Consider the following 24,497-nt stretch of genomic DNA (forward strand, 5'->3'; position numbering starts at 1 on the left):
CAAACTCGTAGCTTAAAGCAGATAACCCGTAAGTTGGAGAGGAAATGGCGCCTCACTAATTTAGAAGATCTTCACTTAGCCTGGAAAAAGAGTTTGTTGCTCTATAAAAAAGCCCTCCGTAAAGCTAGGACATCTTTCTACTCATCACTAATTGAAGAAAATAAGAATAACCTCAGGTTTCTTTTCAGCACTGTAGCTAGGCTGACAAAGAGTCAGAGCTCTATTGAGCTGAGTATTCCATTAACTTTAACTAGTAATGACTTCATGACTTTCTTTGCTAACAAAATTTTGACTATTAGAGAAAAAATTACTCATAACCATCCCAAAGATGTATCGTTATCTTTGGCTGCTTTCAGTGATGCCGGTATTTGGTTAGACTCTTTCTCTCCGGTTGTTCTGTCTGAGTTATTTTCATTGGTTGCTTCGTCCAAACCATCGGCATGTTTATTGGACCCCATTCCTGCCAGGCTGCTCAAGGAAGTCCTACCATTATTTAATGCTTCAATCTTAAATATGATCAATCTATCTTTGTTAGTTGGTTATGTACCACAGGCCTTTAAGGTGGCAGTAATTAAACCATTACTTAAAAAGCCATCACTTGACCCAGCTATCTTAGCTAATTATAGGCCAATTTCCAACCTTCCTTTTCTCTCAAAGATTCTTGAGAGGGTAGTTGTAAAACAGCTAACTGATCACCTGCAGAGGAATGGTCTATTTGAAGAGTTTCAGTCAGGTTTTAGAATTCATCATAGTACAGAAACAACATTAATGAAGGTTACAAATGATCTTCTTATGGCTTCGGACAGTGGACGTATCTCTGTGCTTGTTCTGTTGGACCTCAGTGCTGCTTTTGATACTGTTGACCATAAAATTTTATTACAGAGATTAGAGCATGTCATAGGTATTAAAGGCACTGCGCTGCGGTGGTTTGAATCATATTTGTCTAATAGATTACAGTTTGTTCATGTAAATGGGGAATCTTCTTCACAGACTAAAGTTAATTATGGAGTTCCACAAGGTTCTGTGCTAGGACCAATTTTATTCACTTTATACATGCTTCCCTTAGGCAGTATTATTAGACAGTATTGCTTAAATTTTCATTGTTACGCAGATGATACCCAGCTTTATCTATCCATGAAGCCAGAGGATACACACCAATTAGCTAAACTGCAGTATTGTCTTACAGACATAAAGACATGGATGACCTCTAATTTCCTGCTTTTAAACTCAGATAAAACTGAAGTTATTGTACTTGGCCCCACAAATCTTAGAAGCATGGTGTCTAACCAGATCGTTACTCTGGATGGCATTTCCCTGATCTCTAGTAATACTGTGAGAAATCTTGGAGTCATTTTTGATCAGGATATGTCATTCAAAGCGCATATTAAACAAATATGTAGGGCTGCCTTTTTGCATTTACGCAATATCTCTAAAATCAGAAAGGTCTTGTCTCAGAGTGATGCTGAAAAACTAATTCATGCATTTATTTCCTCTAGGCTGGACTATTGTAATTCATTATTATCAGGTTGTCCTAAAAGTTCCCTAAAAAGCCTTCAGTTGGTTCAGAATGCTGCAGCTAGAGTACTGACGGGGACTAGCAGGAGAGAGCATATCTCACCCGTGTTGGCCTCTCTTCATTGGCTTCCTGTTAATTCTAGAATAGAATTTAAAATTCTTCTTCTTACTTATAAGGTTTTGAATAATCAGGTCCCATCTTATCTTAGGGACCTCGTAGTACCATATTACCCCAATAGAGCGCTTCGCTCTCAGACTGCGGGCTTACTTGTAGTTCCTAGGGTTTGTAAGAGTAGAATGGGAGGCAGAGCCTTCAGCTTTCAGGCTCCTCTCCTGTGGAACCAGTTCCCAATTCAGATCAGGGAGACAGATACCCTCTCTACTTTTAAGATTAGGCTTAAAACTTTCCTTTTCGCTAAGGCTTATAGTTAGGGCTGGATCGGGTGACCCTGGACCATCCCTTGGTTATGCTGCTTTAGACGTAGATTGTGGGGGGGTTCCCATGATGCACTGTTTCTTTCTCTTTTTGCTCTGTATGCATCACTCTGCATTTAATCATTAGTGATCGATCTCTGCCCCCCTTCACGGCATGTCTTTTTCCTGGTTTTTTCCCTCAGCCCCAACCAGTCTCAGCAGAAGACTGCCCCTGCTGGAGGTTTCTTCCTGTTAAAAGGGAGTTTTTCCTTCCCACTGTTGCCAAGTGCTTGCTCATAGGGGGTCGTTTTGACCGTTGGGGTTTTTCATAATTATTGTATGGCCTTGCCTTACAATATGGAGCGCCTTGGGGCAACTGTTTGTTGTGATTTGGCGCTATATAAGAAAAAAGTTGATTGATTGATTGAAAAAAAGACGAATAAATCCATTGTTCAGTAGCTCACTTCTAAGTTATGTACTCTTAGTTTCAAAAAAGTTAAGTTCCTTCCGAACTATGTGATGAAGCGTAAAATAAACATTAATCCTACAATCCTCTGCATTAATGAAGGCCGGTAGGTTCGAGTACAGTTAGAAATCTGAGTTCAAATAAAAGCCGTCTTACCTTTCTGTGAGGTTTTGGGGTCTTTGAGCTCCTTTTGCGCCTCTTCTATTTTATCTGCAACACAGAATCAGATAACATTTTGAGCACAGAGAGCAGCAGCCTGCAGACGCACACATGCTGCACAGTGACGGGCACAACACTGAGGATGCTTTCCACACGGCTGCAGCAGGACCAGCGTCTTAAATGAAAAACAGATATTCTTCCATAGCCGAGTGAGTACAGCAGACCATTATGGAAAAAACTGTAATCATGCCTGTGTGCACACAATAACCTGACCGTGCAAGTACACACACACACACACACCTAACAAAAATAAAATAAAAAAACCCACCCTGAATATTCGTGATATACAGGTTAAGTCTGTCAACAAGTTATGATGGTGGGTTCACGCTCATTATGCCCAGAAATAACCCACACCTCTTTATTTGAAGACTGTTACACGCCTCGGAAAAGAAGGAATAGTTATTCCATTCAGGTTTTTCCCTCTCCGGACACGCTGCAGCCTGATCCAGCAGGTGAAGAACCTGTGTCAGTGTGAACCATATGGATGTGTGGGCGGTGATGCCACACCGGCTGTGTGTGTTACTGTGTATACACACTCAGCCCTCAATGCAGCATTATGTGTTACACAACGTGGAACTGAGGGCAAGGAAAAAGTTCACCACCAAGTCTTACCATCTTCTGTAGAGTTCTGTCCACATGGGGGGTGGGGGGAGAGTAAAGCTCAAAAAGGGTTTTTTGTTGTTGTTTCTGGAGATTTACTATAGCAGGAGTTGCCCGATTACCATCGGCCTCTATCATATAACGTTAATTTTTATTTAAGCAATGGAATTTAGTGAGCTGAACACAGGAGCTGACCCCAAAGAAGTCCAAATCCAATTTGGCGATTCTTTGCTGTCATTCCTTTCGCCACCCAGGTCAGTTCTGGGAACATGCACAGGTGCTCCACTTCACCATATCCACCACATTACAGAACTGACGTGAGTTCTGGATGACAACCACCCAGGAAGATAACAAGTCTGGAGTCCTGAGCACTGAGGTGAGGAACTGAACTGTCCCCAGTTTTAGACACCGGCCTATAGTGTCAAGTACACACACTACTGAGCTTTTAAAACTTAAAAACAACAGCAACAAAAATTTATATGTGACTTCTTTCCAGACAGTTGTAGGCACATGGGAGAGCTGAGTTTAGATTTTGTAACTTTTCTCAATACCTCCTGCTTAAAATCAAGGAAAGCAGAAGAATCAGGAGACCCCACCTTCACAGTCTGTCTTCACACTGAACATTAAGATCAAACCACCGTTTGTCCCTTCTTCTCCCAAAGAATGAGGGTACAGTACAGACAGCTGTGAGTTTGATGTACAGTGTGATCACTATCTTACAGCGGAGAACAAACCCATGTTTAAATGTGTGGGAATTTAACCATGAAGTCGAAGATCAGTTTTAACTGCAAGTGTCCATAGCGTGCACTCAGTGCAAGCAGGCAGGAAAACTGGACATTATTAAAGAAGCTCAGCAATACTTCTGCCTTTTTCCATCCCCGTGACTATGGAAACTGTAGGGGGGGCAGAGGGGGACGGACGTAGTTTTGGTGTCCTGCACTTGACATTACGGTACTTGATGCATTCTCAAAGACCAATGCTAACAATTCTGTCCTCGATTACACCAACGTAGCTGGAGGTCAGCAGAGGACGTTCCTCTGTGGTACCCAAAATTCACACTGATGACGGGAACACTCAGGAGGGGCGGCCACAGAAGAGGTCAGTGGATTATGTCATCCTGAGTGTGCATTACCACTGACACACCCGTTTCCATCCCTTTCTCTCTCTCTCCATCTCAGGCAAACACACACACACCACAGATTGCATAACTGATCCCCACCCCTGTGCTGCCGCAAAGCAAAACAAAGGCACCCTGCCAGCAGAAACACAGCAACCATGGCACACAAGGACGAGGCAGGAAATGTTTGAAGGAAAGGTGGAAAGGGAGTCAGAGGGGACGGCTGCAGCTGTCTGCGTATCCAACCCAGTGTAACTGACCGAGCAAAGTCAGTTCGCCTGACAAAAGAATCAGGTATGCTGCAGACGGGCCCGATTGCTCGTCTGCTCTGCCGCGGTCGGCGTTTCACCTCGACCTCACTACTTCCTTGAGTAAACGCTGATGTAACTGCAAACCGATTTGTGACAGTAAATGTTTATTTTAGCGGTTAGATTTGGTGATCAGGTTCTGAGTACGTGTTTCATTGTTTGCACAGCTTGTCGTTTATTAGACCGCACTGCCAAACTGAGGTTTGCGTGATTGCTACCCATCAAAAATCTTACGAGCAGTTGGGTATCACACAACCAATCAGTCTAAGCCGTGACAGATCAGATTGGATTCTTGCATAAAAACTCAGTTATTCTGGTCTACGCAGTGGATTCAGTATGATTCAGTTGATTTGGCGCAAGTTTCACGCTGGATGTCCTTCCAGGTGTGCAAGGAATTTTTTTTGGGGGGGGGGGGGAGCTCAAACAGGGGACCTTCTTGTTGAATACTAACCTGATTGCATTCTTACATAAAGAAGACATGAAGTGCACATTAACTGGAGGATGTTCAATGAGCTGTGAACCCCCAGAAGAGAACCAGATCAGTGCAAAAGGACAAAGCGGCTCCACCCTCATCGTTCATCCTCAAAAATGACAGAATATATTCCATCCAACCCCGGAGTTATCACAGCAGGGAGTTATTATACACCCGCTCATATTCCCCTCATTATGGCTGGTGAGGTTTCAGAGGTGGTGATAACTGCGATACATATTTCTTTCAACCATTTAACTGTCCTGTGTTCAGAGGGGTGGAAGGGAAATGGACACAAAAGTTGTGTGCGTGACCACAAAAACCAAAAGCAACTCGTTAAATGTCTGCCAAGATATAAACTGGTTGGTTACAAGTGTGTGTGTGTGTGTGGGGGGGGGGGGGGTTCCCCACAAAACAAAAAAATCCTTCATCTGTGGGATTCTATAACAGGCACCAAGAATCCACTGATATTTCATTCTGTAATTATCTTCGGTAGCACTAAAGCTCATTCCAACAAATGCAATCTTACCAAAGTGCTGAAACACTCACTTACAGGCTTCAGTGTGCACGTGGAGCACGTGATGGGCTTTAATAATTCATTAGAGTATAAATCAATATGTTCCACTAATGGGCTCCAGAGGGAGAAAAATGAGTCTCTTCTGCTTATTTTATTCAACATGAAATCATAGTGGCATGTTAACCCCCAAAAACCAAGAAAAAACACTGAACTGGTTTATTTGCACAATACTTACTGCAAGATCTAAAACCCAAAATATGTCATTGCTGACAACACATGTAGATGCGATCCTCAGCTACTCGGTCACAGCATCAACAATCATGCCAACGCTAATGATGCTAGAAAGCGCCAGCAAATGAAGGAGGCTGATTATCTGTCAGACCAACCTGATCCCTGAAGCTGGAAGGTTGTTTATAGAGGAGGAATCATGCAGAAGAAATGCTGCATCTGTTACAGGTGGGAAGAAAAATCCATACTCATGAAATCGCTTATTAGTGCAGCAAATAGCTGAAACAATACTTCAGATGGTGATACAAGCACCAAATCCAGAAATCCACAAATTCTCCTTAGACATTGCTCTTTTGAAAAACCACTTGAATTTTCAATAGGCGGCCGCGTAGGGTTCAATTGAAGAATTACACAGGGGTTAAAATATCAAACTTTTCCAGTCATATTGAAAACTATTCCACATTATTTGTCTGATCATAAAGATTCCAAAAAGGTACAGTTTGGACTATCTATGACTAAATGTTATGGAGTTATGGGGTAAAAACCTTAAGAATTGTGACAAAGGTCAATTTCAGTTTGTACAGGGGTCAAAAGTTAAAATTGCTCCAATTTTAGTAAACAAAATGGTGCAACTGGTTGATTGAGCTACTTGGATTAATAAATGGAATAGTTTTGACTGTGCTGAATGCTTGGTCTCTAAAGTAAAGGTCAAATAATGTTGATGTCCATTGAATTCTATGACATGTGACATATGTTACCCTGTAACATGATAACTAAGCATGATACATGGTGCAAACTATTCCTTTTTGAAACCCTATTAACTCAACCAATAATTTGCATCACCTTTGAACAAAACTGGAGCAACTCTAACTTTTGACCCCTGTACAAACTGAAACTGAACTTTGTCACCATTCTTGTTGTTTTTACCCCGTAACTCTATAGAATTCAGTCATAGATAGTCCAAACTATACCTTTTTGGAATCTTTACAATCAAACGTGGTAGAATTTTCAACATGACTGGAACATTTTTATATTTTGACCTCTATGTAATTCTTCAACTGACCCCTATGTGGCCGTCTATTGAACATTTAAGTGGCCCGTCGGTTTTTTCAAAAGAGTAATATCTAAGGTGTACTTTTGCCAAATTTAGTGCTTGTATCACTATTTGAAGGATTCCTCTGTAAATATTCTGTTATCTGCTACACTACAGAAACTGCAATTCTACCAGTAGATTGTGATCTGAGTCTCTACTAGTAGAGATTGTGATCACAATGCATGATGTTGATCAATTGCATTTCCTGTGTTTTTGCCTTTACTTATTAGTACTACTTTACTTAGTACTGCCTTTATTTAGTAAAGGCAGTAACAACAACAGAGATCAGCTATACTTGGAAAAAAGTAAACACGGATCAGAAATGTAATAAAATATCAATTGGGAAATCACAGTCATATTTTGTTATATTCAGCAATTAAAATAGTGTTGTAGTTCTGCATCATCAAACATTGTGTATTTCAAGTATGTGAAATGTAGCATTTTCAAAAATTTAGGTTTTCAAACTCAGTAATGTAACTTTAGTAAGGTGACAACATTTAGATCAGAATTTCTACCAGTAGAGATTGTGATCACTATCTCTACTGGTTGAAAGTGCGATTCCACCAGATCACAGTTTCTACCTTCACGTACATACACACATATACTGACGATTTGATACGCACCTCGATACACTACCAGCGACTCAATTTTTCCCATGGTATAACGTTACAACAAGCAAACAAGTCTGAGTGTTTGCTTGTTGTACAAGCAAACAATCACAATACATCATGATATCACATTGAAATACTAAGACTACCTCATCTTAAGAATCGCGATAAGTATCAAATCAGCACCCATGTATCTGAACATGTGTTGTATCAGGAGAAAAGTATCGTCCCAGCCCCTAGTATCTAAACACTTCCAGCTATTTACTGTATATCTGATATCTACTGCATGATGTGCTGTCAGTCATAAATGCTTGTTTGTTTTGTTGCATTGCTTTTCACTTTCTCAGAATGACAAACGTGCATTCTTCACCAGACAGACAGGGAAAACAAAAGTCCACAGTCATCAGCAAACACCTCTGTGATATCTGGGGTCAGGCTGCAACAGGTGGACAAGTACATGTTAATTAGTCAGGAAGTTGTGCGTGAGGGGAATCAGTCTCATCAATTTGTCACCGTCATGCCAACCGGGATTCCTTAATATGCCCCAGGCACCCTCCAACCCACTCCCCTCTCAGTGCCATCCTAAACGAGCGGGATGTGTGATTAGTGGAGCCCCCAAGGGCCGAGGTGACATCATCACAAATGTGTCAGTGTTTGAATCCTGACACCTGTCAGCTAGAACGAGAGATTTCGCAGTGAGGAGAGGGAAGCACATCCAAATACCTTTAAGACATCTGGCAGAGGTTGACCACGAAAGATGTGGCTGATGTTTGTCCTGTCGCCTCTGGAAATTAAACTAAATATAGTCAAATTCTGCATGGAACTACACCACCGTCTGTGCATGAATAAAAATATCACAATACAGCAAAGTGGTGGCTTCAGCTCACATCACAACTGCACCTCTCTGGCACTGGATCTCCCCCACAATCCACTGCTTCCTGTTAGGCTGATGGAGAAGTCCAACATATAACCAGCAGGCTCCACACTCCCTCCTCCCCTCACCACCAACCCACCACACGTTCATATTTTGCTCAACAGCCCAGCCTGCTGCGCCTCACTCGCGGTGCCAAATGGTGGCCGTCAGCGACAGCTAAGAGTCCATATGCGCGGTGTCCACGTGCCTCAGACGGCCCCGATGACTTGGCTGCAGCTTTCCCTGCAAAAATGTGTGTTTTGTAAAAACAGCATCTGTGAGTGTGTGGTTTCACCAGTTTGTGAGACATTATGCCAGAACAGAAACAAGGAGTGTGTGAGCGCACAGGGATCCGCCGTGGAGTCAGTTTATCACTCCAGATTTATTCATTTTATTCATCCTCATGCTTCTGCAGTGCAAGTGTTAAAGGTCAGCGTCAGCTGGCGAGGAGGGCGAAGCAACGTCTTATTCAGATTTGATGGCTCTCGTTCAGATGTGATTGGGACAAGCCGACAAACAAAGGACAGGTGGATTGTGTTTGATGCAGGATGATCGCTGGAAAGATGGTGGCACTGCAATGAGTAGCGTACCAAAGTGGAGGACGTTTCATCACTAGAGACAAAGATGACGAGATAAGAGTCAGCAACATCCACAGTCTTTACAGTGACTGTCCGCAGGCAGACTGAGATTATATTATATGATCACCTCCACCGGCTTATTTTACACACACACACACACACACACACACACACACACACACACACACACACACACACACACACACACACACACACACACACACACACACACACACACACACACACACACACACACACACGCGCGCGCGTCAACCATAAACCTGAGCGTGAAAAACTAAGCAAACTACACACCAAGTGATGACGTATGAGAACTACAGATGACTACATCCAGAGACTATGACACTACACTGTTAAACCAAACACTCCATTTTAATAAAATAATTAAGTTAATGTAACTCAGACTTTAAAAAAGTTCTAGTCACTCATTTCCATTAATTAAACTAACTCAAAAATGAATTGTTGTCATAACAACTCAGTTCCTTTAAGTGCATTTAAAGTTTTGGGGCATTTAAGTGTTGGTGATGTATTTCCAATGCATTCCATTCACTCATTTTAATTGAGTTTATGTAAAGGAGGCCAGCAGGTGTCGCTGTGCAGATGTAGTTAGTAAACCTCACTCCCAAAAGCTCAAAAGAATTCTCTTGTTATGTGTCGGACGCAGCCCGGAGAACCGACCAGCGTTTGAAGGACCCAGTATAAAATAAGCAGAGCACGGTACAAAGGATAACAGAGTTTAATGAACATAACATTGCTGTGAAAAAATATAAAAGTGCGCGGTCTGGCGTGGTGGTTTTGCGGTGCGCTCCCAGCAGCGCCAACGGTCCGGAGCCAGAACCAACCCGGACCCAAGGACCCCGCCGACACCCCTCAGGTGGCCGCGACAAACTGAGTCTGTGAAAGAAGGAATCATTATGTGAGTCCACACTCAACACACAGAGAGAACGCTCAAAGGTGCACAAACAGCAAACACTTCCTGGCTTAATTACTAATCAGCTTCCCACCCTGCAGGCATGGAACACCCAGTTCACAAAACTCCACTGCAGAGGAAGCTGATTACACGACCAACATACAGCTCAATATAATAAGGTGTGAGGGACACCACATTTACTGACTGTATAAATGTTAGTCACAAAATCTAACGTACCTCAGGAAGTGTGCTGACGAGCGTGAGACCTCACCCCCTCCTCTTTCACAGACCATGCATCAAACCTGGACGTTCTCTGCATCCACTGATGATGAGATGGCTCCTGAGACGACGATCTCACCCGTCTGGTCACAAGGTCGAGTCTCTGGCAAATACACACTGTGTACTCCAGTCTTAAATGCCACCATGTTCCAATCCATGTAGATGCACCACAGCTGTGAGTCCTGACGAGCAGCAGGTGATCAGGGTGAGGTCCTGATAAACTCAGCTACACAGCCACTCAGTCCCAAATGCAAGCCACATGGAAGGAAAAACAAAAGACAGGACAAAAGACAGAAACAAAAAGGCAGCCAGGCCCCCCCAGCCATATAACATCTCTGGTCACAACGCCAGAGCCCTGGGTTTTAGCCTTCTGGTTAGACAGTACGACTTCCATGCCGGAGATCATGAGTTCGTGTCCCGAGGGGAGCGAATGGGTGGAGTCATAATAACACAACACAGAGTCAACAAGTAAACCAAAGAATGTATCAAAAAATCTAATCCAAAATGTAATGCAAATTTTTTTAGGCAGAAATTTGTCACTTTTTTAATTGAAAAACATAAACTAGATTTACATAAGTTTAATTAACTATAAATTGTTAAGTTACCAAAACTTTAACAATTACATTTTGAAAATTATTTTATTTAAGTTGGCAAACTCAAATGGTTTAAGGTAATCACTTTCCTCAAATGGTTTGAGTTCAACTAACTCATTGAGTTTTCCCGTGTAGTTAAAGTGTTAACCTTACCTTAACTCTGATAAACAGGTTATGCTTTTAACATCATTGTGAGCAGAATTATTCAAAACTGTTTCCAGGTAGTTCCAGGAAACTACATGGAATGATGAGTCTTATTACAAGGAAGAACTCATTCAAGATTTCTCTGTGCTGATACCAGCATCAGGCTTCTACAGCAAAAATGTAGATGAGTGAGTGAGTGAGTGAGTGAGTGAAGTCAGGTTGTGTAAGCAACAACACTAAAAAACAGTATCATCTTGTAACTCAAAAGAAAAACAAGAACAACTTTACTTTTGGGGGGACAGTAACTTTGTTGTGCCTCCTAATGTGGCACAGACGTGTCTCCACCTGCTGGATGATTCATGTGAGCGTCAGCTAACAAGTTAAATTAGGGACTGCGGGGAAAAGCATATTGCTTAATATGTTGACAAGCACATGACAAATATACACCAGAGTGAGAAAGTAAAACCAAATTCATATCTAATATCTAAACCCGTGCCAGGAAGGGCATCCGGTGTAAAACTTGTACCAAATCAACATGCAAATCTGCCTTGGATCTGCATGTGGCAAACCTGAGTGAAAACAAAGCAGCTGCCGAAGGGACTTACTTTTTACTCAAACCACTTCTGCAAAGTTTTCAAATCTGTGTCAACAGCCATGTTTTGGATAAATGTCCATCAACTTGTTTGTTTGTTTTTTTGTTTTTGTTTTGTTAGAGCCTGCATGTGCACCAACACGCCACTTGTTGATAGACATGGATCCAAATATGGGTTCTGGATTATTTAAACAGTAAAATGAGGCATTTGTCGCCACTTATAAATTTTTCAAAAACTGATTTTGAATTTTTTTTTAAAAGAAAAATATAGCATGTAGGAACCCGTGTGACTCACATGCAACCAACTCACTCACTCACTGTTCAAAGAATCCATGATATATAAAGTGACACAGTACTTGCAATCAAAGTCTGAAATCAAAGTTCTCAAAAACACCGAAATTATGAAAATAATATTTTCTAGTCATCATTAACCCTTGGTAAGACATCTGTGAGAAATTGAATCATGGATAGTTACTGATACAACTGGATTATGAATTGTCTTCTACACAATGATATGCTCAAAGTGTGAAATCAAAGTTCTCAAAATAGATTTAACCCCCAAAATCACTAATCCATGACCATCATGTCATATCTCGTCTCATATCATTTCACAAATTTATTACTATGTATCATCTCTATCAATTCCAAGGGTCTATTTGAGGCCATATCAAAACTATAACCAGAAGCACAGTATGGTCTCGCATCTAGCTTACTCAGTCCCTATTACAAAAAAGTTTTATAAAAACAAAAAAATTTTTTTAACATCAACAGAAGTTTTTGTTTTCCCTCATCACATGGCCATCATTGAATAACATACTTTCAGTGAATATGAAAACTGTTTAACATAAAGTATTAAAGTTACAGCCAGTGTCAAAGTTTTTGTCAGAAATCAGGTTTTTACCCCAAAAATATGCATGGGTATAGGATAATAACAGTAATCATCCAGACAAAAGATGCTGCTGCATGTGGAATCTCTAAGTCCACACTTGAAACTATGTGAAACTATAGTGCCTGGAAAAAACTTTGATGTAACGTCCACATGCATAACGACGACAACGACAATGATGACGACAACAGATGGATCATTCATTACATAAGGCCCCCTGACACTTGCACGACTTTGATCCGCTCATTTGCATGCACTCTGCCGTGCACGAGAGTAAACTCGTCTCAAACCCGTTGTAAACTGTGCACGGCTTTGTGCACATGCACAAAGAAAATTCTATGTTCAAAATCTCCATGACGCTTTGACGTGAACTTCAATTGAACATTGCACAAACAAGTCAAAAACACTGTGTGTGAGTACGAGTAATTGCATCAAATAATTACCTTTTTAGATGGTTCCAAATGCATTCTCCACCACATTAAGCGCTTGCGAGAGAGACAGAAAAGCTGCAGCTAGAGCGGCCCGCTGTGATTCTGGAAGTGATTAGAGGCATTTTCAACAGCCAACTCGAACAGAAAATGATCAATCCGCTACGAAATAATTATTTTATATATGCAGCATCCAGTGCACAGTGCGTGGCATCTAGTGGAACAAAGCGCGGCGTCCAGCTGGGAACACAGCGAGTGGGATCGTCACGATGATGTGCGTGCAAGTACGCGGATCAAAGTCGTGCAAGTGTCAGGGCACCTATAGACTCACAGTGCATTGCATAAGAGTAAAAAATACAGCAATGTGCATAGGTTTTAGGCACCCTATTATTTTTTTAGTTTGTTTGTTTCTTGTGTGAAAGGAAAAAGTGTTCATGTGCCACACATTCATTTGTATTTTAAATATTAGATATATAACAAGTTTTTGCAGCCGGTCTGCTTTGTGTCAGCCTGATCCCGTCAGATCTCAGAAGCTAAGCAGTGCAGGGCCTGGTTAGTACTTGGATGGGTGACCTCTTTGGAACACCAGCGGCTGTGTGTGTTTCTCCAAGTTACACTGGAGTTGCGTCAGGAAGGGCATCTGGCGTAAAACTTGTGCCAAATACCAATATGGTTCTGCCTGTATCCACTGTGAGGTCCCTGAGCAAAACGGGAGCAGCTGAATGGACAACAACAACATATATAACATTCATTCATTATTTTTAAACATTTAATGGCCAATAAATATGAATAAACCTTTTGCATAATAGTCAGAAACATTCAAACAGAAGTTGCTGTTTTGTAAGATACATGGCTGCAAACATCACTGATCCAACTGTAAAGAACTTGGACTGTTCAGTTGCGCTCCTGTTTAGTTTGTAAGGATTAAACAACTCAAAGCTGTGCATTATACGGTTTGAATGCACGACGCGTTGTCTAAAACACCACGACGTGAAGCGGTGTTGTTACTCCGCGAAGTGCATTCAAACCATATAATGCACGGCTTCGAGTCGTTTAATCTGCTTATACCATGGTCCCCCACAGTGAGCTAACACACAAATATTTATTTAAGTTAACTTTTTTGTGTTCTCTTCTTCTTTCCCGTCTTCAATCTTGTCAAGTTCGTCCGATGTTAAATCTTTACGCCGTTGCTTTTGCTTTTCCTCCTCTTCCCATTCCTCAAACGTTTAATTTTGGCCAAAAATATTAAAATTCACTTGGAAATCCATGTTTTATCGCGTTTCTGTCATTCACCTGTCAAAACACAGCTGATCTGCCCCAACTGATTTGCGCGTTGCTATAGTGACAACCAGAGCGGAGTGATATTACATTGACTTAACTCGCCGAACTACGTGTGCGTATACACGAAAATAATGACCGCCAGTTAGACATGGAATTCTCACTGACGGTGGTATAAAACATAATAACCAATGCCATTATTTCTGATGCAAAGGATCGACTAAAAAAAAAAATAAAAATCTGAATTTTCTTTCAGCCTGTTAGTTGAATCAGCTCTTACAAAATTCTTACCACCTTGACGGGAAGTCTGCTGATCTTATCTGAACGTGTGGAGGAGAGGCAGCGTTTCTGCAGCACTCAGCTGCTGACCTGCACGATAAGTAACCACAAAGGCGACCGTCAACATCTGACAAACGTTCCTCCACACACGCGTGTGGGAATCTTTCAACTGAGTCAGAAGGGAAAGGAGCTACTCTGAATGATTGGCTGAGATTCACAAGCATAGAAGATCGAACGCCGCGATCGTGTTCAGACGACGATGCAGAGAAATCCACCATCCAACCAGAGAATCCCGTGATCCTGCAGCCTGTCATTAGCTGGCTCAAACGAGAAGCTTCCACGCAGTAACTCACTCAAACACACAGCTAACATACGCAAAGCAAAGCAAGAAAAACATAAATCCAAACCATTAAAGCAAAAGACAAAAGACGGCCTTTATATGTTGTCAATGTGTGCAGTGAGTTTAAAAGTTGTAATTGTTTGCAGATTTTCTCAGATCTGCCTTCAACTGAATACCTGATGTTTTCATCTTTAAATAAAGACATTACATCATTGGGCCACTGGGAACAAGATGAGGCCACTGTGAAGTAAGAGAGATGTCATTCGGATGGTGTTTGGCACCAAATATCCATCAAGGGGCAAGTTTTACATGCTTTGGACACTTTAATGTACGAGGTCTGTCCATAAAGTATCGTACCTTTTTTTTTTTTTTTTTTTTTTTTTTTACTATATGGATTTGATTCATATGTTTTTATGTCAGACATGCTTGAACCCTTGTGTGCATGCGTGAGTTTTTCCACGCCTGTCGGTGACATCATTCGCCTGTGAGCACGCCTTGTGGAAGGAGTGGTCCCGCCGCGTTGTCGGATTTTCATTGTCTGGAAATGGCGGAATGATTTGGGGGTTTTTTCCATCAGAATTTTTCAGAAGCTGTTAGAGACTGGCACCTGGAAACCATTCGAAAAATTTATCTGGCTTTCAGTGAAAATTTTACGGGCTTCACAGAGAATAAGGTCTGTTACTACAGCTTTAAGGACCCCTTCAAGGACGCTCGGCGTGCCGCGCTCCGAGCTGCGACGACGCGGCACAAGCCACCGGACCATTTCTAAACGGATGGCTCTGTGGATACGAGACCGTCGTGTGCTCTTTCTCTGGTTATCACAAGAGCTGGACAGCAGCCATTTTCCAGCAGATTTCACTTTTAACAAGAGATTTTGTCATGGAAAGCCGTGCGGAGGCTTCGCGCGTAAAGACCGATTCGCTTTGGAAGCGAGACAAAGGAACACCTCCATTTCGGCGTGTCAGAGGACAAGTTTGGACATGTCTATCTCGGCTTTCAATGCTTACCAGTCCAGTAAGTATCAGTGAAATTGTGGAGAGCTGGATGATGAAAGATCACTCAAATCAATCGCAAACACACCTATTCCTGCAATAAAAATGTCCCTATCAGTAACTGACGCACTGTTTTCTGTTACTGAAACCGCCATACTGGAGAGGACCACAACAATTATGGTAACAACAAGCTCACTAATTCCGCCATTCTGGACAAAAGAGCCTTGTTTAAGGAACGTGGTGAGTTATCATTTCTTGAATACGGAGCGTAATAATTGATACAACTGTAAAAAAAAAAAAGTACACATTGAAGGACAACAGTTCCAAAAGATGAAGGAAGCCCAAAATGGAGAGTCATTACTCATCGGTTTTTATGTAATTCGGTACACCAGGGTGTGACATGTAGCTCCAAAACTGTGTTTCTTCACTACAGTGGAGAAACAGTTGAGAAAGTTTGCTTATGGCGAGTTGATTGTACTTCATGCCAAAATTGTATCACGTAGTGTGCCCGCCATGCAGCTTTGTACCGATTTGTCAACAAGCAATCAACATGCTTGGCTTCGATTGCACACAGAAATACTTGTTGAAGTGCTAACTATTCAATGCATGTGAAAAAAAACTGTTTAACAATGATTAAGAAAGACACAGGCAAATATACCAACCTTATGATCACTTCTTGTGTTCTTTGTCCACCATGTGTTTTCCGCTTTGGTCTCCGGAAGCGAGGCTGTTTTGTCCAGAGCCTCTGAATTGTCACAGAAACTGCCGATGTTGTGTCCGCGAGTGAGCTTGTTGTTACTGTAATCATTCTAGTCATCTCCATTATAGAGATTTCAGTAACGGAAAACGATGCGTCAGTTACTGATAGGGACGTTTTTATTTGCGACTGATTTGTGTGATCCTTCATCATGAACAGCGCATTTTACGGGAGGAACAGGAAATGTTCCATCCGGAGTGAGCTTTTTCGTTCCGTTTGTTATGGGGCCTGAGTTCTCTAGACAGACTTCAGCCAAATGAACTTTGGAAAAATGAACTGCTTGAAGTGCAGGAATCCATGCTGGGTGCAATAAGTGCATGGAACAAATCCCACTTAAAATTTCATACAATGGAATCATTAAAAGGTGAAAATTAATGGGATCATACTGTGCCAAATTATATTTTCTCTACCTTTTACATTTTTATATGCCTGAAATTTTATGATAAACATACTGAGAGTCTTAGGATTGTGTGGCTTTATGTGAAGAAAATACTCTTAACAGAAATCAAATTTAGGCATGAAAAGCCTCCTTTTAGATTGATGTGACTTATGTAACGGGAATCAATAAGGAAAAGGATGCCTGTTTGATTTAAGACACAGTTTCACAGTGTGAAATCAGAAAAGAGATGCAGAGTTTACCATCAAGACAGGAATGAGAGAGAGAGAGAGAGAGAGAGAGAGAGAGAGAGAGAGAGAGAGAGAGAGAGAGAGAGAGAGAGAGAGAGAGCTGCAGGGATGTGACCTGTAACGTTGAACAGGAAGGGTTTTAAAAGTACTAGGCAAAAAGTGTTCAAACAGGTTGTGCTCTCCGCAGCAAATGGAGAATGTAGAGGATGCAATGAGTACGGAGGATGAATGAGGCTGCAACCTGTAGGAGAGTGTTTACATGAATCAACGGTGTGCTGCACAATAATAACAACAAGGCAGCCATGACAGGTACGAGTTAAAAATAAAAACACAGCACTACCTCAAGCTTCAGCCAGGCTCTGTTTAATAACTATATCCTTATGCAGATTTTGACTCACACATCCACAAACCCACATGCACATGATGACCGACGCAGCGCGTGGATCCTTTGTGTACGACTTTCTGTACGATCATTAGTGCACGTTTAACAATTCTGTACTCACAATAAATCATAACCACCCTGCAAATGCCCGGTCAACAGATGAAATATTGATCTGACATGTCCTCTGCTGCACACATGGACAAAGACAGCAGTTTAGTCAGTGTGCTATCTGCACAGTGCTGCTGCCCCCGCAGGAAGCTGTAGGTGGAAGAAGCAGCAGACTGGAGGCCACTGATTACCGGGACTGCGTGGGCACCCTTGTGAAAAATTGATGGTATGACAATTTACTGGGTGGGTAGAAGTGTGTGCAGGGGGCTTAATGGCGCAGGAGATGGTAAACCTGAATATGAATATTACAGCTTCCATTTTTTTTTTTTTTTTTTAGCATACACCAAAACAAGACAAGAGCCACAAATCAAACATCGGTACCAAAAACCACAAATAAAGTCCTCACAATCTGCACTCCACTAATGCTGTAATTAAGCTTTTATAAAAGCCGCCCAGCAAAAACAGTCAACGCATCGCACTGCAGCGCATTCAGAAAAACACATAAATTAACTCTGCAAAAGTTTAAAAGAAAAACAGAAGTCTTTCACTCTTTGAGGTAAGATGTCACACTGTCACTGTGACGCAGCTGTGAGGCTCCAACGTACTTAAACTAAAAACATGCTGTGTGTCAAACTCCATACAGTCAGTGTCTCGAGTTCCCTCTGGGTCATGAGGGCTGTGATACAGATCTATCACCGCAGTGGCAGTTCCACTTATGCGAGCTCAGCGACCGACGGCCAGCGTGGCATCATATGACCCTGGTCCTGATGGGACTTTAAGTGCTTTTCATCTGCTTTAGTACAAGTAAAGGCACTCTGACATTTGCACAAATTTGATCCCCACACTGCCGTGCAACTGGGTACCGTAGTCTCGTTTGAGAGTGGGCACTAAAGAGGTTAAATCAAAGAGCCTAATTCTACTTCCCGGGACAGGCCTCGTCTGTCCCCATCAGAAACACGGCACTTTCTCTGAGTTTTGGGGAAAATTACACGCAAACAAAGTGAAAATGCAAAGAAAAGGTGAATATGCTGTAGAAAGGGGACATGTGTTGCGATTTGTTTATGACCCGGAGCTCAAACTTGTCAACACAGTAGTTCAGGTGAGAGACTGCAGCTACTCTGTCATGGTGCGTAGGCTAAAACTTACCGACACGACCTCTCCCATTTGCCTTGTCTTCCCATCTCCACTGGGAACCTAAGAAAACTGCACTTTTCGTAACTGCTTTGGTGATTGCAGCCAAAAACAAAACAGTACACCATTTTTTTCCTTTAGAAGTGATGCTGTTTGTCCAGGCTGTCTCTGGAAGCGGTCAAATCCCGTGATATCATGCAGGGGTCAAATGAGACTGTGGTTCCCTATTCATCTTGCGCCATGCTGTATAAAATAATAATTTCGTAGCCGATGATGCATTTGCTCTCAGAACTTGGCTCTCATCACTCCCAGAATCACAGACAAATTATCAAAAGCTACAAGTTGTCTCGTGCGCGCCGTGTGGTGGAGAATGCATTTGAAATCTTGTCCTTATTATTTATAATATATATATTGTAATGGATTGGTAAAATTGTTGCATTTTCATTTCTTCTTATGAGTGAGATCATCTATCTGTGAAGTTATGAAAATCGTCTCTCTGCAGCAGAACAACATTTCATCCATTTGGTTTTCTCATTTCAACACAACATGGAATTCACAGTAAAACAGCTTCTCTCATTGGCTGCTGTGTGGACGAGTGGTGGCACGTAACATTTATCCTTCAATCTCGGATAAGGACTTGAAAATATGAGACTTAAAGGACATGTCGCACCGAAATCATAGCAATTCAGATTTAGGCTGTTACTGACCATCCGAAGATCCACTGGGATTACTTTGTGCACTTCTGTGACCGGTTTCAAAATATACAGCATTTGCGGCAAACAGCTACGAAGACTTGCGAAAACAAAGCACTTGTGAGTACTCGGGTGTTTCCGACAAGTGACGCAGCTACTAGGCCCCTTTTTTTTTAAAAAGACTCCACGGTCTGTGGAGCCCTCAGATGAGGAGGCAGGACATGAGGGGCTGCGCAGAAGAAGTGTTGTAGGCTAGATTTCTTTGTGTTCTCTACAGTGGTGGGCACAGCTAACTAAAAAGTTAGCTTCAATAACAGATAATCAGCTAACTGAAAAGTTATCTTTTATAAAGCTAAACTGATAAACCACCCAAAAATGGATCAGAAGTTACAGATAACCGATAACTTCCAGTATTGTCTCCGGTACACTCACAACTACTAAGAAGCTGATTTTGAGTTTTAACACCACCATCACTTCTGGTAGCATTAAAGGCGACTACAGACCCAAACAATGAGTCAGCACTTCTGTCTCTGTGCATCCTGCCCACTGCTGCAAGCTCCCATTTACTACATAACTTCCAGCAGCGAAGCAGTTGAGAGGAGCAGCGAAGCTCAACTCTCTACTCAATAACAGCATCACTGTGAGGCGGAGGTCTTGGAAAATAAAACAGTGCTGACGTATGGTTCGATTTATTAATAAAATTAATACAGATAGAATAAATCAATAAGTCAATAAGTCAATTCTGTCATTTGTACAAAGTTAAACTATAACATATATCTTTTAATGTTGAATAATGCACTAATTCTGAAGTTTTGTAACAAAAGCAGACAGATGCCAAAGGGATTATGGGTAAAATGTGCCTCCGCTAACACTGATTGGTTGACTCATTCATTCTATGTAAAAGCCAACACGTTAATGTGAGGTGTGTGTTGGTGTTTACATATAAATGTGCTTTTGTAAAATATGCCATTTTTTTATTTGCAAAAAAAGGCATTTTCAAAAAAAAAAAAAAAAAGCCAAGTTGTAATTAGATATCCATCTGATATAACCGGTGTCAAAATAAATAGAACACTGCCATCTACTGGTGCCCAGATGCTCAATACTTAGGGCGAATACTGCCATGAACACTACTGACCAGTAGATGGCAGTACAGACCGTGAAAACTTGCCAAAACAAAATTCCAGATAATCCGTGTCTGCTCCGTTTAAGATGCGTGGAATTTAATAAACACAAAGTGAATTTCAGACATCTTATATACATATTACTCTGGAAAGATGACAGACAGTGTTTGACATAAGCAGGACTCTAAATAGCAAACAGGAAATTACTGCAATGATTCCAATTGAAAATAATGAAGAAGCAACCTGAGCTTCTTCTGGCATTTTTACATAAAACAAACAATAACAACATCTATAAACCCAGAGAATATATTCACGAGAGTTTTAGGCACAATATACAAAGAGTTTAATGCTGTTGTTCACATGGAGCCTGATCAGAGCATCTCAAATGCATTTCTTTTGTCGTGAATGTACTGAGATTACCCATAATGCACTGGGCACAGCATGTCCACACGAAAACCTTCAAAATTAGTGCATTACTTTAAAACTAAAACATATATCTGATATTTTCACTTTATAAAACTTCAGATGTGACGTTAATTTAAATAACTTGTCCGAAATTAGTTTGGTTAAATTTTTAACCATAACTTAAAACTGTATGCCTCTGGATGACTTGTGTGATATTGCCAGCATAGCAGTCCGGGGTAAAAACAAATGAACTTTTTTCTTTTCTGTGACGAGCTCTCCTTTGTTTGCAGAGAATACAGCGGTTTGTTCTGGAACCAGTTCTTCTCTGTTTGCAGAGGCTAGAACTGCACATCTACTACAAAATATTTAACAGGTAGGTACTCAACTGATTTAGACTTCATAAATGTTTGTAACTATTAAGCTTTGTTTACCATGTCTGCAAAAAATAGGTCTAAAAATTATCGGACCAAAACTTATCAAAAGATAATTACTCTGATAATGGTTTTCAAATTTATCTGAAAAGCTAATCCGATAATGAAAACATTACTGTCGATACTTAGCGGATTAGTGGAACTGTGCCCACCACTGGTTCCACATATATACACGTTTTCTTAAAATAAAGTCAAGTACCTTGTCAAATTGATGCAGGAGTGGGGTTTTGTGTGTGTGTGTGTTTTCTGCATTTGCCTTAATTTTGAAGTATTGTGGCATTTCATAGCCATTGTACACATTCATTTGACAGAGACACATACAGGTGAACTGGATAAGTGAGGCGATGCAAAAAACTGTTAAAAGGTTTCGCAAAACGCCAATCTATTTAACTGCCTGATTGCTGCTGTTTTTAAGTCAGTATCTCTCTTAAATAAGATGTAGTATAAGTGACAGTTTAAAATGCAACATCTTAAACCTCCTAAAAGCAAAAGCTGTTCAGGCCTGAAAACAATATTAGTCTATTAAATGCTCCACACACCCAGTTAAGCTTTCACAGAGCCAGCTCTTTGGTTTCTGTTCACTTTGGAGGATTTGCATTATAAATTGTGTTTCATGGTTGCTTGTTTGATGACAGTTTGCTGAGTGTTCACCACTTCTTCCTGAAGGAACCAGACTCAGTGTACCTCAGTTGGTTCTACTCAACTCATTTATTCATCATTCATTTCAACTTCCAGAAAACCACATGCACAAAAACAGGAGCTCAAGAAAATATGTTCCAAAGCTGTGAACAAATGTAAAATTTGCTAAAAAGCAGAGGTGCCAGGTCAGTATTTTAAACCAGTGAGTTATTTTCTTTCAGGACTTGTCAAACGAAAACTGAAAGCTGCATTGTTCCCATTTCAGAAACTGTACTTACAGTGAATAACAGGAATGTTCCTTTGGGCCCGGCTGTCTCACTGGCCACTTCTTGTTAGATTGAGATAGATGAGCACACTACAGCTTCTTTGTCGTCCCGTCGCTTTGTCAAGAGCACACGAAACGTTACGCACAAAAACAGATGGATTTCCTGAGGCTCAGCTCCACGCTACATTCACAGATCTGACCTCAAATCAACCGCCGGCACGCTGTGCTACCGTTACGCTGGCTGCCCTGAAACACTAAATCATGCCCGTATACGTCTGCATGTTGTGCACATTTCACACCAGACTGTAGGACACAAAATTCCTGCTTAGGCTGGGCTCTGTTGATGTTTCACCACAAAAACATTCAGTCGCCTCTTATGTTCGGGAACGGAAAGGAAGCCATAAAACTCCGCCGAGCGCATACTTGTGTGTCAACACAAGCAGTCACAAGTCTCCGCTTCCGCCCTATCAGCTGTGGTCGTGCAGCAGTCGGGGCGTTGCAAACGGCTTGCTCTGAATAATGTGACGAGGAGGGGAATTCCTGTGAAGCCCAGGAGGGGGGGGGTTGGGGGGGAAGGCCTGCCTGAACACAGCACGCTGGTGACGTCACTGAAACCGGATTTGGTACTCTCCAGGGGATCCTTCCCTCCATCGCATTCCCGCTCTGCCTCTGATGGCAAGGAACTGGATGCTGGTCCACTGTGAGAAGACTTAGAGTGCCTGCACGTCCAAGTCATAAACGCAGCCTGTTAAAAACAGTTTCTGCTGGGTGCTCAGCTTTGTGCATGCTGTTAAGTGTTGTCATCAATATAATTGTGAAAAATATATATAGAAAAAAATAAATCATGTGATCAGACAGCCTGAAAAAAGCAGAGGTCTGCATGCGTGTGCACGTTAAAACAGCATGCTGCTCTGCACACATCAAGATCCAAAATCCAACAGACTCCTATAAAAAATATAGCGCAATGCTAAAATACCCTCTGCTCTATGAACATTGTCTTCTTTATAATTTGCAGATGTTTAATTGGTATCCCAGTGCAAAGTGTGTGTGTGTGTGTTTTATATACATATACATATATATATACTCAACAAAAATATAAACGCAACACTTTTGGTTTTGCTCCCATTTTGTATGAGATGAACTCAAAGATCTAAAACTTTTTCCACATACACAATATCACCATTTCCCTTAAATATTGTTCACAAACCAGTCTAAATCTGTGATAGTGAGCACTTCTCCTTTGCTGAGATAATCCATCCCACCTCACAGGTGTGCCATATCAAGATGCTGATTAGACACCATGATTAGTGCACAGGTGTGCCTTAGACTGCCCACAGTAAAAGGCCACTCTGAAAGCTGCAGTTTTATAACACAGCACAATGCCACAGATGTCGCAAGATTTGAGGGAGCGTGCAATTGGCATGCTGACAGCAGGAATGTCAACCAGAGCTGTTGCTCGTGTATTGAATGTTCATTTCTCTACCATAAGCCGTCTCCAAAGGCGTTTCAGAGAATTTGTCAGTACATCCAACCAGCCTCACAACCGCAGACCACGTGTAACCACACCAGCTCAGGACCTCCACATCCAGCATGTTCACCTCCAAGATCATCTGAGATCAGCCACTCGGACAGCTGCTGAAACAATCGGTTTGCATAACCAAAGAATTTCTGCACAAACTGTCAGAAACCGTCTCAGGGAAGCTCATCTGCATGCTCGTCGTCCTCATCGGGGTCTCGACCTGACTCCAGTTCATCGTCGTAACCGACTTGAGTGGGCAAATGCTCACATTCGCTGGTATTTGGCACGTTGGAGAGGTGTTCTCTTCACGGATGATGCAAAGGAGATGTGTTGCACTGCATGAGGCAAATGGTGGTCACAGCAGATACTGACTGGTATCCCCCCCTCATGAAACAAAACTGCACCTTTCAGAGTGGCCTTTTATTGTGGGCAGTCTAAGGCACACCTGTGCACTAATCATGGTGTCTAATCAGCATCTTGGTATGGCACACCTGTGAGGTGGGATGGATTATCTCAGCAAAGGAGAAGTGCTCACTATCACAGATTTAGACTGGTTTGTGAACAATATTTGAGGGAAATGGTGATATTGTGTATGTGGAAAAAGTTTTAGATCTTTGAGCTCATCTCATACAAAAT

The 24,497-nt window shown here is 41.7% G+C and overlaps 1 protein-coding gene across 2 annotated transcripts in view; it reads right to left on the minus strand.

Moving 5' to 3' along the window:
* hivep1 (HIVEP zinc finger 1) overlaps positions 1–24,497 on the minus strand; it is a 147,423-nt gene that overhangs the window by 24,944 nt on the left and 97,982 nt on the right. For both annotated transcript variants that reach the window (XM_034161101.1, XM_034161102.1), the window contains exon 3: positions 2,552–2,605. In XM_034161101.1, the coding sequence (XP_034016992.1) occupies positions 2,552–2,605 (54 nt within the window). The remainder of the gene's footprint in view (positions 1–2,551; positions 2,606–24,497) is intronic.

This window comes from Thalassophryne amazonica, chromosome 20, assembly GCF_902500255.1.
Source record: "Thalassophryne amazonica chromosome 20, fThaAma1.1, whole genome shotgun sequence".
NCBI lineage: Eukaryota > Metazoa > Chordata > Actinopteri > Batrachoidiformes > Batrachoididae > Thalassophryne > Thalassophryne amazonica.